The following is a 14669-nucleotide window of genomic DNA, read 5'->3' on the forward strand; positions in this document are numbered from 1 at the left end:
AGGCTGTCAGGAAAGAGAGTAAGGAAGGTCACTGCTTTTCATATTAAGAGGAGGGGAAAATCCCTGCAAAGTAACTATCAAAGTAATACTTCATACATACACATTCTGCATTGATAGTATATAAAGTAATTTACACACATTACCTCATAGCAGGCATACTTATGGAATGGCGAATGGAGTAGCTTCAGGGCAAAAGCAGATTAAAAGAAAAAAAAAAAGAAAAAAGAAGATAGCACAACGTAAGTACATGAGAAGCTCCCTATTCACAGTTCTAAAACAGCAATTTCAACTGTCTTAAGTATTCCTTGCCCACCCCACCAAGATGACGTTTGTTTTCGTTGGGTAGGATGGGCCACGGTCAGCTTTCAAGGGTATAAGGGAAGAGTACGCTGTCCAAGTTGGGTGTTATTTTATGTCCTGTGGGTTTCTGGTATGCCAGGAAATCTGAGGAGAATGTCTGGTTTCTCCAGGTGCTCCCAGGAGCCCGTGGACATCCTCCCCAGGTTCAACTCCCACTCCCTTCCCTTCTTTCTTCTTTCAGGAAGAAAGTTCTATGCTTCCTCCAAAGAAGGGCTGTACCTAGGAAGGTACAAAGGCAGGTGAAAGCTAATTGTTCCGTTGTAGAGAAACTCTCCAGAGGAATATATGTGGTTCACATAAGACATTCAAGGAAACACATATCAGGCAAATACAATCCACACAGTCCAACATGGGAGCAGGGACCTCTGCATCCATTCTAGGATATCTGGTACAAATACATCAACATTTCTGAGAATTCTAAGAGTTTCAGCCTTCTCACTCTATTGATCCTATGGTAGCTGGCTCATCTTCCCTCTGATGGATCACCTGTTACTCCTTTGTGAGTTCCACTCAGAAATCAGGCTAGGATGAGGGAGGAAGCCCTATGTATGGGGTCTCTGTTCCTGGGATAGTGCTCCCCCATTACACTTTCCAACACCATCCCTGCGTCTCCTCCCAAGAAGCTAACAGTAAGGGATCAAACTCCTCACCCTTCCCCGACAATATCCACTGAGGTCATCAGTATGGGCAGCACTTTACTAGAACTCAGAAAGAAAAGGACAAAAAAATTCAGGGAGTACTTATGGTCTTACTTAGAAACTCCACTTAGAAAATATAGGCAAATATTTCCCCAGAAATTACATTAAAAAAGGAACTAGTAAAAGAAATTCATCAGCATTATCAATCTATTCATCTCTTTAAATACAGGCAGTTTTCTTAGGAAAAAAAATCCACCCCCCAAAAAATATATCATAAGATTCCTCCTGAAGGAGGGTTTAATTGGACAGTTGCACACTTCCAAACGTATGAGCTTCTGGAAACCTTTCCCCTCTTCAACTTCAGAAGATACAGAAAGTTGAAGGTGAACCATCCACACAAGAAACAGTTACAAGATGTTCAGAAAAACACAACAATTTTCTGTTTCTCAATTTTACTTTTTACACGTCTCATAAAAACATACAACTCTCAATTTCTGCTTTTCTTTTTTTCTTCTTTCAATACTGAGGACCTCTGCCAATGCGGGAAGGATTGAGAATGTAGGAAGGGATTCCTAAGAGATTGCTCAGCAAGTGAAACTGGTATAAATGATTCCAAAATGAGACAACTAGATGCTTAAATAAATTCAATCACGTCAGAAGCCCTACATTCTGTAAACCCCTAGTCACGAACACTCTCAGGAAAGGAGACCCCGTGTTTTGGCTGAGGCGCACCCATGCTGTGAAGGGAGCAGTGGACTCTGGGAAGGAAGGGAGCAGCAAGGGGGCCGGTAGGGCCCTAGAGGCAGCGCTTACCCAATGGAGTGAGACCTGCAGCCCGGGGAAGCAAAAGAGAGAGCAGGACCAGAGTTAGCATATCAGCACCGCAGTGCCCTTGTCCCCCCTCTCAAGAGCCCCAAAGCAAAGATGACACGACTCCATTCATTACTCTTTGGGAGTATACTTTTTAATGTGTCTTAACAATTACTATATCAACCTCTTTTAAGTTGTACTTCTAACTACTGTTCTCATGACTATAGAGAGATGGTTGGACTCGAATAAAAGTTCTATGCTTCCTCCAAAGAGCCTCATCTCCACCTGTTCACACGAGGTTTGAACAAATGACTGAGAAGTTCCAAGAAGATGCCGGTATTATTATAAAAACGATTCCAAGAGCTTGCATTGCTTCAGAGTACTTTCATAAATGTGTCCTTGTTTTACCTTTGCAGGAAGCATTTTAGTTAGGTAGCTGTGAACAATGTTATTTTACAGGTAGAGAAAGAGAGGGGGTTAGTTCCCTAATGGGGCTATGGGGACTCAGTCAACGGCAATCAGGATAAAATGAGAATCTTGGCCTGAAAAATATGACTTGTTTTTATAAAACACATCAATTTAAATCCTCACAGAATGCTTTTCATTAACTTATTAAAAGGCCCAAGTTCTAAGTTTTTAAAATCTGTAAGTATTAACTTGTAATAATTTAAAAAAAAAAAAAACTGAGAGGTATCTGAGCTTTGCTGGAAATCTTTTTGAACAAGTTCAAAAATTTTTTCCCAGAATGCACAGAAGAATTTTATAGTATAAATAACAGGAATATAGGATAAAATGATACTTTATATTAAAAAAGAGTTCAAAGTAAAATGTGATATAATTTTTAAATTTAGCATTTTATAAATTGGCAAATCAATTTAAATGAAAAATAAAAACTTTCTCATTTAAAAATCTTTATTATACAGAATGTAAGTAATTTTCAAATGTGACTTTCACATACGTTACTTGTTCTAGCATAATTTAAAACTGAAAATTTTTTGTAAAACTCGTTGCTTTCGCAGGGACTGATCCTCAGTTATATATGTTAGATGTTTTAGTTTGAGAAAAATATAGGTTTGAATTTTGCAAACTCTACAACATTTTACAGGACCATATTTGAGTCTCCAGTGACATACTTTCCAGTATTTTTAGCCACAGTTTATAATGAAAGTATTGTATCCTCTATATAGAGAAACAATTAATGAAAAGTTTGAAACTTCTGGAAAATAGATCATTCATTACCCTAAAACAAAGCCACACTGAAACAGAGAAAAAGAAGTCAACACAACCTCGATGTTATAGCCAATTAGTGTATGAACGTGAATATGTTAACATACTGCGTAAGTGAAAGGGTCTTCATTTTCTTCCACTTATGAAAACGAACAAAACCTTTATGGAATACCACAGTGCACTCCTGTTAATGTATACTCCCTCATTTCCATTATGTGGGGTCACCTTTTAACTGAGATGGTCACTTAGGATAAAAACTAGCATTTATTGAGTGCTTAATAAATGGCAGGCTCTCTTCTCTTATCCCCATTTCGTAAATGAGAACACCTGTATACAGGTGAGCTAAGTTACATGTGGCCTCCTCATAACCTAACCACCTGATGTTGAGCCACTTAACAGCTTGTTACAAATGCAGATTCCTAGACTCCACCCAAGACCCACTGAGGCATGATCTCGGAGAGGTGGAATCTGGAATATGTACTTTAAATAGGATTCAGCGGTGTTTGTAAAGTCTCCTAAATTTGGAGAAGTAACACTTTAGTATCATGGGGTGGTTCTAGTGTTCCAGTGGAAGGTTTCAACTAAGAATATGGAGGACAAATTTTATAAATATGGCAAAATATATTTCCTTGGATATAGCAGGTAAGAGTGTATTTTCTGTTTTGAGAAATTATTTAATTATTTAATTAGTTTAGATAAACATTTTTAATGCCATTGACATGACAACAAATTTTATTTGTAATAAAATGTAATAATAAAATGTAATAAAATCAGGGTTAATTAATAATCCAGAAGGTTTACCTATTCATCACATGCAGCCTCTGAAAAATTTCAGTTGCTTTTCATTATCGCATTATCAATAAATACGAAGATAAAACAATGTAATTCAGATTCATGCACATGTAACTCTAGCCTCATGAATGCCAACTTGTGAAGATAATGCAGGGGCACAATCCAGAAATGTATGAAGCCAAAAATAACCTAAACACAACAATATAAATATTTGCCTCTAGGTATCGAAGTTGTAGGGTAGTAAAGAAATAGTTTAAGAATCCAGTGAAATTATATGCAGTTTTTTTAAAAGGAAGACATTTAAAATGTATACTTTAAAACTTTTTAAAAAATGAATTTGATTTCTAGAGAGAAAAATAAAATTGATATAAAGAAAAGTCTCCCAAATATATCACCAAATTCAAAATAAACTATGAAAGGTATTTAAACAAGCAAAAAAAAAAATGATAGTAACAACTCTATAGATAGGTAACTTACTAAAACATAATGTAAAAAATAAAAATGGTAAAAACTGCACTGTTTTTTCTGGTGCCTATAGTGAGGACAATTGGTTCTCAGTTCAAAATCTTTATGTTCACCCTAACTTTATATAATAATGAAATACTGCAAATAACCCAAATGTGCAAGGACTACATACCACGGTACCTTTTTGGAATAAAAGAATAAATATGTATGTTTTTAGCATAGAAAAAGATCCTAGATGGATGTATACAAAAATGTAACTTAGAATAGTTTATCAGAGTATATTCCACTGAATGCATATTTAACTTACTGTTTAAATTTTAGTGAATAAAATTCAGGATATGCTGCATTCTTTTGAAATCCCCCCCCCCCCTTGTTACCAGTAATTAAAGGAGACCCGGATCTCCCATTTTTATTAGGTCATGTCCTAGTGGAAAGGGCATGTTTGGGGCCAGCTCACTAAGCAAATCAGCAGGCAGAAAACTCTTCATTATAAAAGTCGATTTCAGTCACCAATCATCATCAGCTGAGTAACATGTTAATGCAATTAAAAAAGAATATGTTAGGAAGACCAGCCAATAGAGAAAGCTCCCCTTCCCTCAGAAGGCCAAAGGCTTAGCAGCGTCCCCATGGATCTCTCCCACAGTACCTCATGTCTCCAAACTTCTTGCTGATGGCCGTCCCAACGTTGCTGAACGCTGCAGTTGCCTTCTGCCCTGCGTGACTCAGGGTTTCGTGTGTTTTCTTGTAGCTAGGAGTAAAACAGAACAACAGAAACACAGTTTATACGTCATGACCGCCCATAGAACATTCGCCATCCTTCTCCCTCCTTACTTTGAAAATTCCTTTTCTAAACAGCTTTAGGAAGAAGATGATCCACAGAAGTTCGTGATTCTATTCATTGTCTGGGGATGATGGGTTGACTGCCACTCATCGGTGGGAAAGTCAGAACGTTACATCTGAATTCAGGAAAAATACTCATATGCAAGCGTAACGTGCAGGTCAGATGTGTAATCACAAGCAGCAGATGTGCTCTCAGAGTACAGTCATTCTTAAAGAAGTGTGTGTTTTAACTCTATGAAGAGACACTTGCAAGGAAACAATTAGCCATCAGAGGTAACACAGGACCTAGAAAATGCATATTCAATATGAAGATTCAGCTTTTACGTTCAGGGGTAAAATTAACAAGAAAAGGGCAAACTAGTATTTCGCTTATTTTTCTAATATTTATGGCTGGAAATAGAAGGGCACATGATCTTAAGATAATATAGTGACCTTTTTCCAAAACAGTTTTAGGAAGATAATTCGGCAATTGTCTGTTCATTGGCCTATGTTCCCACCAGACTGACTCCTTGAGGACTCGGAGTAAAAGTCAAAGCCCACACAACAGGCCTCAGGATGATCTTACATGAGCTGGCCCTCTCACCCTCCTCTTCCCACTTGCTCCCCCGGCTCCAGCCCCCAGGACCTCCTTGCCAGTCCACGGACATACTAGGCCCCATCCTGCCTTAAAACCTCTGTTCCAGCTGCTCTGCCACACGATCCCATATTTGGGGGGAAAAAAAAGGGTTTTGTTGTTTTGTAAATGCCCCACTTTGAAAAATTAAAAAGAGCAAAGCCTGCACCCTTAGTAAGACTGTGAAAGCCACCTTTTGCTGTCGATCAGGGCCAGAGATCCCTGGGGCCTTGGCCAAGTGGATGTCGGCAGAACAGAGCTGGGCTCTGGAGGCGGGGCAGACACATGGGTAGAAAAGGGAACAAGGAAAAGCGAGAGAAGAAAGTACACTGAGCATCCACCCAGCACTGATTCTGTACGGCCTGAAAGGGGGCTCAAGGGAAAAGTAAAGAAAGACCCTGCAACATCCATGACCTTTGTGTGAGGCTGGGACCGGCGACTAATTAGAGAATTCCTTCTTGCGTTGCTCCTGCATTTCTACAGGAATTTCTTGCAATTACAGCAAATATTTAATTTTTGCTTGTAACTGTTTCTTGTGAGCTGTTCCCTGTAGTTTAACTTTATATATTTGAGAATGCTTCGAATTTTGAGATGAGGTGACTTTTGAACAGGTGTGGGTATATCACGTTCTGCATTCGATGGCTTAATTTCAAAACAGCTAGCCAGGGAGAAGTACATCTAGTAAGCAATAAGTGCTAGCTAGCTACGTTATGTTTCAAAAGCACTCCTCTAGAACAATATGTGGTGGGTATACACGGGCATCGGACTACTTTAGTGGAGTATTAGTGACATTAAGTCCTCACCGTGAAAAATGCAACTCTATACCTATGTGAAATGTTAAAGTTTAAAATCAACCATCTGGAGAGCTCAAAGGAGAGTTGAAGAGAGATTTTTAGGACTGTTTACTCTTTATTTATGAGAATTACATAACGTTAAATCTGAAAGGCACTAGAGTCCAATTTCTTCAGACTACAAATGATGGGACTGAGGCCCGGAGAACTGTGTGACCTTTTAAAGACAGAGACAGGGCTAGGACGAGTGCGCCTGCCTTCCTGCAGAACGTCTCCTTGCCTTGGAGATGACAGACATTTGAAGGTGAGTGAGGTCAGCTGTCTATAGTGCAAGTATTTGTGGAGAAAAGTAGTAATACTGCATCTTAAGACTTCTAAGATGTACCTCTTTCCCCATATTTTTACACCTCTCCTCCCTAGACTAACGACCACATTTCTTAAAAACGATTACTAGGCATCCTACATACATTACATAGAGACCAGTAATTGAGGGAAAGAGATTTAGGGGGAAGGGGGCAATGAGAGAGGGTGATATGAGAAGAAATGGTTTCCCAGAACAAAGTAACCGGGGATCCCATGAGAAATAGGCCATGGGGCTCAGAGCACTTAAAAGCTGTAAGAAGCACTACTCACATCACAGTGTAAGCCAAGGGTCCCTCCGGAGCTGTGTACCGCACAGACCCTGTAAGCTTACACTGCATTCTAACTGGGCTCGATCTTAAAACTGAATGAAGTCATACACATCCCTATCTAGAGGCAAGGCACCCACATGTTGAAAAAAGACCCTCCTGTCAGGCCACTGAAAATCCTGAAGGATGTCATTGCATTTACATCTTATTCCCTTTATTGTGCCATGGAATTCAGTACACAGTCTGTACTCCTAAAACTCCTAAAATTACATTCAATAATATTGTAATAATGAAAAATAATGTAAACACCAACCTTCTGATTGACTTGACAACCTTGTAATTTAAATGGAAATGGTAATTTAGCATTTTAGATGATGTCTCTCAAGCTAAATATAAAGTTACACCATTGCTGAGTTACATCCTTGATGAAACAGGAGACAACTACATTCTCCTGAAATAAACGTCAAAATGTTACGGGACCCTCAGCTTGCTGTCATTTGTGCACTGGGAGGCAGAAAGATGGGAGCAGATGCTCCCAGAAGTCTGTGTTATGTGCCTTTCCTCTGTGTTCCTGTGATGCACTTTGCACAGCTCTTTCCAAACACATTTTCACTCTGTTGCAATTACGGTTTTCCAGTCTGCCTCTGTGACCTGCCTATACTTCCTGAGGGCAGGGCCTGCATCCCGTTCATCATCCCCGTGTCCCCGGGGCCTGGATACCCCAGAGCAAGAGCCACAGGAGGCCAGAGGAAGGAAATAGAGTCCAGGCTGACTGCCAGACTTCAGCGATGGAAGAGAGTCAGGACTTTGCAGTGTGCGGCTCTGGACTCTGGAGGAGGACCAAGGAAGCCTGCCCTCGAGGCAAGGGCAATTTGTCTTGGGGGTCTCCAAAGTGATTCCAGCGAACAGTAGCTTTGTGTAGGAGCCTGTGGGTCCCAACAAGGCTGGAATCTGGTCCAGGGCTGAACCTTTTTTTTTTTTTTTTGGTAGAAGTGTAACCGTGCTAGCAAATCGTAGCTCACACTTACTGCATATTTATATGCATTAACTCACTGAAGACTTGTTATTGGGAGAGTTTTTTAATTTAGGGCATAAGTAAACTTTCTACTTTTCATTGAAAGTCAATGGGAACACAGGCTTTACTTTTCAGAGATCGTTTGGCTGGAATGGATAGCCTTTTTTTTTTCAGCTTTACTGAGGTACGAATGACAAAACTGTAAGATATTTAAAGTGTACATCGTACTGATTTGATATACATATACATTGTGAAAGAATTCCTCCCGCTTAATTAACACATCCGTCACCTCGCATGTTTTTATATATATTTTGGTGAGAACATTTAAGTCCTACTCCCTTTGCAAACTTCAGTTATACAGTACCAGTATCAACTAGAGTCACTGTTATACATTTGATCCTCAGACTTTTATTCATCTTATAACTGGAAGTTTGCATTTACCAACCGTCCCCTTTTTCCGCTACTCCACTGCCCCTAGCAACTACCCTTCTACTCTCTGCTTCTAAGAATTTGACTTCTTTCTAAACAAATTTTTTTAGATTCCATATATGAGTGATACCATGCAGTATCTGTCCTTCTCTGACTTATTTCACTTAGCATAATGCCCTTGAGATTTGTCCATGTTGTCCAAAGGCAAGATTTCCTTCTTTGTCATGGCTGAATGTTATTCCATTGGGTATACATATATATATATATGCCACATCTTTTTCTTTTCTTTCCTTTTTTTTTTTAAGATTTATTTATTTATTTTGAGAGAGAGCACGAGCAGGGGGGCAGAGGGAAAAGGAGAGAGAATCTCAAGCAGACTCCCTGCTGAGCAGGGAGCCCAATGTGGGGCTTGATCTCATGACCCTGAGATCAGGACCTGAGCCAAGACCAAGAGTTGGACGCTTAACCAATTGAGCCACCAGGCGCCCCTAAACTACATCTTTTTTAAGGAATGGATAGCATTTACTGGCCAGAACAGTTGAACTGTTTGGCCGGCACACTGACAAGGGGATCTTCAGTAGGGAGAAGTAAGGTTCTCTGCAAACCGAATAAAAGGCATTCTATTGACTTTTCATGCAGTTCACCTTGTCATGTCTTACTGATTTGAAAGTAGTGTCAGTAATCAAAAGGAGAAAGTATATCTTCTAAAACGTTTTGACTTAAAGCATTTTTTTACACACAAATAAAAGAATTAAAAATTCTAAGTCTTTTGACAAGAAGATATTGTATAGCACAAATGCATTTTCTGTTACGGGATTTTAAGAAGCTTATTATTTTAACAGTTGCCCATGCAGCATTTCACCAAAGACACAGAAGTATTTAGGCTTATTTTCTTCGGAAGTTTCCTTAAACATGTTACCAAAAGAGATTTATCACTTGAACCTGGAAAAGAAGAGCCTACTTCCTGCTTTGTGTGATAAGATGAAAGGCAAAAGGTAAGCAGAATAAACAGCTGTCTGAGAGATCTACTATGTGTGTCTTTTGAAATTAGGTCTTTAATCTTCACTGGCACTTCCCAACTCCACCAGTGCGACAGTGGGCTCCTCATAAAAGAAGAGGTAACTGTCATTACTGACTATAATGCTTTGGAAGTCTTAGAAGCACAAAATCAAAGAGTAAATAAATCACAAACAAAACTTCAATTTTCAGGGCGCCTGGGTGGCTCAGTCGTTAAGCGTCTGCCTTCGGCTCAGGTCATGATCCCGGGGTCCTGGGATCGAGTCCCGCATCGGGCTCCCTGCTCGGCAGGAAGCCTGCTTCTCCCTCTCCCATTCCCCCTGCTTGTGTTCCTGCTCTCACTATTTCTCTCTCTGTCAAATAAATAAATAAAATCTTTAAAAAAAAAAAAAAATAAAAAAAAAAAAAAAAAACTTCAATTTTCAACCACCACGCATTTTTTAATGCTGCATTTTACTCTTTATAAGGATGAAGTTATTAATTGTTGCAAAGGGATGGAATGGTTTAAATTCCTTCCCAAAACCTTCTCCCCTTGGCAGACCTACCATTTGGTCTGTAGTATAGCTTAGAGGGGTTTATTAGTGGAGAAATGTCATGGGTTACCGAAGGCTCAACACTTATTAAAATGAAGCCTATCAGTTTGAATAGCCCATGAGAACGCTGCATTTCTGAATTCCTACTTCTTCTACCTACAGAAGAGATTCAATTTCTCCTCCTGTGGCCTCCCTACCTCTAACACACCAAAGCCTCCCACCTCCCCCGTGCCTCTTTAAAGCCCAAAGACAACACAAAAAAGCAGCAGAGAACAAACAACAACAAAACCCCTTAAGACAACAACAAAAAAAGGAGGTGGTAGGAATTTTTGGTGTGTGTTCTTAAAGTCTCTCAAATCAAAGCAAGACAAAACTATGACAAAAACAACAGCAACAACAAACCCCAAATACAGATGATCTTTTGACCTGCTACTGTATGGTTATCTTTCCATAAAGGGGATAATTCCAGTATGCTGTGCAATTATTTCTACTCAGTCAGTCCTATTCCTACTTGAATCCTACCGCAGGCTAAAATATGCCAAGATCCTTCATTAACATATCATAGATTTCCTTTTCAGTATAAATCAAACTAAATAGGTCATGATTGCTTAATCAGTATGCAAAGTATTGCCTCTGGGAATTACCTTCAATCCTCTGACAGCTAAAATTCTTTTTAGTGCTTTGAAATTTAATTCTACCCAACCTAACCCTACCCAGCTCCTCATTCCCTCACATCAAAATTTTCATCCTATGAGGCATAGATCTTGTCCTAGAATGGGTACCATTTAATTAATTCAAGGGGAAAACAGATTCTGTAACCAAGCCCCACCACCACCACCACCATATGATTAAGACCTTTCCCCACCCCCACCTCAGCAGCCAAGAAAAGAGGGTGGGAGAAAGGTGCGCTCCTGAGATTATGTTACTGATATACTTAGGCCTCCCTCTTAAGAAAGGATTGATTCTTCCTTACAAAGCCAGGCTCACATTATTCCTAAAAGGGTGAGGAGTCCATGATCACCCACATTTATTAAACAGTGTCTGAAGAACTCTCGTGTAGTCCTGTAGCTTTCAATGACATCAATACGCAGATGACTCCCCATGTTTATTTCCATCCCTAACTCTTCCTCCGAGTGGCCCTCTCGACATAGAAACCTGTTTGTCACCAAAACAGAATTCTTGGGTCTCCCCACCAGACTTGTTTTCTAGAACAGCAAACAGGCCTACAACGTATCAGATACCATTCTGCCTGCTTTACAAATATTAACTCATTGAATCCTCACTATCTATGAGATAGGTACTAACAGGATCTCATCTCACCGATGCTGGGGACCTAGATTTCAATCCAAGCAACTGGAGTCCAGAGCCCATGGGCTTAGCCATGATGCATGTAATGCCCACTGCTATACACAGTCCCAATGCTCAATTGGCTGCCCCGTCAAAGATCCGACAGTCACGTTTGATCCCTCTATTTGCCTCCTCTCCCACCCCCAAACCTTTGGGAAATCCCCCCGGCCTGGCCTCCACATCCTGTCCCCTCTCTGTCCCTCACTATCAGCACCAACGTGGACTACTACAACAGTCTCAGAACGGATCTTCCAGTCTCCGCTCCTGCCTCTCCCCATTCTGTATAACACAAAGAAACCAGAGTGATTTTTTTAAAAAAGGTGAATCAGAACAGATTACTTCCTGCTTCAAATCCTCCAGTGGCACCCAGAGCCCTTGGAATAAGACCCCCAGTCCTCCCCACAGTCTGGGAGGCCCCCCAGGCCCAGACCTCCACCCCTCTCACTACCCTGCCAAACCACTTCTAGCCTCGGGGTCTTTGCAGCAACTTTTGCCTCAGCCCCAAAGCTCTCCCCTACATCATCACAAGACAGGATCCTTCTGACACGCGGGTGTCAGCTCAGAGTGACCTCCCGGGACAGCACTAGACAGGACTTCCCTCACTGGGACTCTGTCACAGTCGCCCCTGCCCTCTCCTCTAGCCTGTCACCCTGTGCTGTTCTCATCACCGTACTCCTGACAGCTCTTCCTACGGTGGCTTTGTCACGGGTTTCATGCTCCTTTCTCCCTCAACACTCTAAGTCCCCACTCTAGGGACTTTGTCCACCTTGTTGAGTCCCACATCCCGAGGGCTAAGATTAGCTCCTGGGTAATAACGACTAATAGTAGACACACGTAAAGACTTGTTGGGTAAATGAACTGTCATGATCCTCTGAACGGCTTTCTAGTGCCTCTGAAGTAAGAGTAACTCTATTAACAGATACCACGAGGCCCTGTGCAAGCCCCGGCCACTTCTGCCTGCTGTCTCCACAACGCTAATGAACTGGACTGCTTTCCCGGGGGACAGGGAGGCTTCTCTCCTTCTGGCCGTCACCAGGCTGGGCCTCCCCCAGGAGGCTCCCCCTGCCCCTCCTGGCCTGCTGAAGCATCTGTCTCTTGCCTTGAAAAACCTTCCCTGAGACCCCAGGCAGGGTTCAATTCTCCTGCTTCATACATAACACTCTATTTTCCTTCACATCACTCCTCATACTTACCGTTTAACTGGGTATTCGGAATAACTTGTAAAATACACACAAACAAAAACCAAACTCTGTTTTCCTGACTAGTCTTTCAACTCCATAACCCTAGGGAATAAATCTATTCATTCGACAAAAAGCTTGATACTAACTAGACTGCCTGACTATAAAACCAACTTGTTTTTCAAACATGAGAAAACCAGAGACTATATATTCTCCCGTGTGGGAGGAGGCTACCCACCCTCCTTGAACTTGCTCACTCTAATTCCACATCTCCGACGACTGTGAATCTCTCCCTACCCTGCCCCCTCAGACCTAGGGCAAACTTGACGTACCCTCTGCCCAGATACGGGCTGCTCCGTCCCTCCTGTCAGCAACGGGAGAGCCAGAGTCGTCCTGCCCTCTGTTTGCTTAGCCCACTCCTGCAGTGTGGTTAGGGAGGCCAAGCAGAAAGGTCCTGCCTGGGTCTTACACCCCAGAAGGCAGTGCAGATCAGTGTGGCAGGAGGTGCCCAGGACCAGGACACTGGAGCTCGCTCTGCCTCCCTCTGTCAGGGCCACTAAGTGGTCTAAGCCACCAAAGTGCAAAGACAGAAGCCAAAACTACTGACGGAGAAGCTCATTTAATTAAGCACCTAAAATCCAGCTCTCCTTTATAGGAGATTGTTCCTATAGTGTGGCAATATCTATTTTAAATTGATAAACACCCCCATGCGGTCTCTTACCGTCTTCCATAATTGTCACCATCGGGCTGGGGAAGGTTAATCTGCCTCTGGAGATAACTCCATGGGCTCCCTGGCTCCATCCTGCCCTACTCTGGGCTGTGCCCTGACACAGTCTGGATGAGCTCTTGGGGGACGCAAGCATAGGAGCAGATAGGACTACAAGGCTGTGATAGGGGAAAAGAACATTCTCCTTTACATGGAGCCCAGGGGAAGCAGAGTGGGGAGACATCAAGTTCCTTTTAGAGGGAACTCTTCATACGAAGGGCACCTTCGCTGAGGTCTGAGGGCTTAGTTCTCAGTGACCAGCATGCAAAGCTGACCGCCAGCAAAACAGAAGCAACTGCTGTTCATCACTGGTACTTACTCCTATTGCCAGGCCTATCTATGTCCGGGAGAAAAACTGATTTCCACTAAAATATTAGGAATGTAATAACTTTACCATCCAATGGATAATGCCAGGGAAGAAAATGCATAACACGAAGACAAAAACTAGGGGCTAATGTTAGGGCTGGGGATAGGAACTTTCTCCATCAGCCTCTAGCCCCCAACTCACAAAAAAAGAAAAATTACATCATGATGTGGGTACCTTCTTCCCTTTGATACAAGAACACCTCGCAAGCAAAATATTTTAAATCATTAGGAAAGCACCACAACAGTTGAATATTTCATGTATTTAAAAAGTAATCCAATAAAAGTATGATTGCAGAATACCCAAAGTTATTCTGTATCTTGCCTAATATTAGACAAAAAGATAATGGGGAAGCCAAAACCATTTCTGGTGGTGTGAGCAGGAAAAACTCACTTTTCCTGTGTGTCTCTTTTGCTCTTGGGCTGACTACCACACTCACAACACATCCGACACCAGAAGCATGCTTTTTCCCTCACCAAGCAATTCTGTGACACCAGCTGGGTATCCTAAATTTTAAGGCACCGCATACCCGGAGAGAGTGTCAGCTCCCACAGGTGAAGTGCTCAATCCTACAAGAGCACCCCCCTCATCTCACTTCAGATGCCAATGGCAAGTTCAGGTTATCACCTGTGTGCTTCTGACCAATGGGCAATAAATTGGAGGTTTCCATGACCTCCTTCTCGAGTTTGATTAATTTGCTAGAGTGGCTTACAGAACTCAGGAAAATGTTTCCTTACTAGATGACTGGCTTATTATAAAAGGATATGACAAAGGATATAGACAGGGCGAGGTATGTGGGGAGGCCTGTGGGGCTTCCATGCTCTCTTCTGGTGCACCCCTCTCCCAGCACCTCTC

General features: G+C 41.8%; 1 protein-coding gene across 5 annotated transcripts in view; it reads right to left on the bottom strand.

The window, feature by feature from the left end:
- Positions 1 to 14669, bottom strand: part of TPD52L1 (TPD52 like 1) — a 92795-nt gene that overhangs the window by 8468 nt on the left and 69658 nt on the right. For 3 of the 5 annotated variants that reach the window (XM_021693246.1, XM_021693247.1, XM_021693248.1), the window contains exons 4-5: positions 4939 to 5040; positions 144 to 182 (exon numbers count right to left, since the gene is read on the bottom strand). In XM_021693246.1, coding sequence (XP_021548921.1) covers positions 144 to 182; positions 4939 to 5040 — 141 coding nt within the window. Of the gene's footprint in view, positions 1 to 143; positions 183 to 1811; positions 1827 to 4938; positions 5041 to 14669 lie in introns of all 5 variants that reach the window. The other 2 variants (XM_044917340.1, XM_021693249.1) reach the window with 2 other exon arrangements.

Source organism: Neomonachus schauinslandi, chromosome 8 (assembly GCF_002201575.2).
Source record: "Neomonachus schauinslandi chromosome 8, ASM220157v2, whole genome shotgun sequence".
NCBI lineage: Eukaryota > Metazoa > Chordata > Mammalia > Carnivora > Phocidae > Neomonachus > Neomonachus schauinslandi.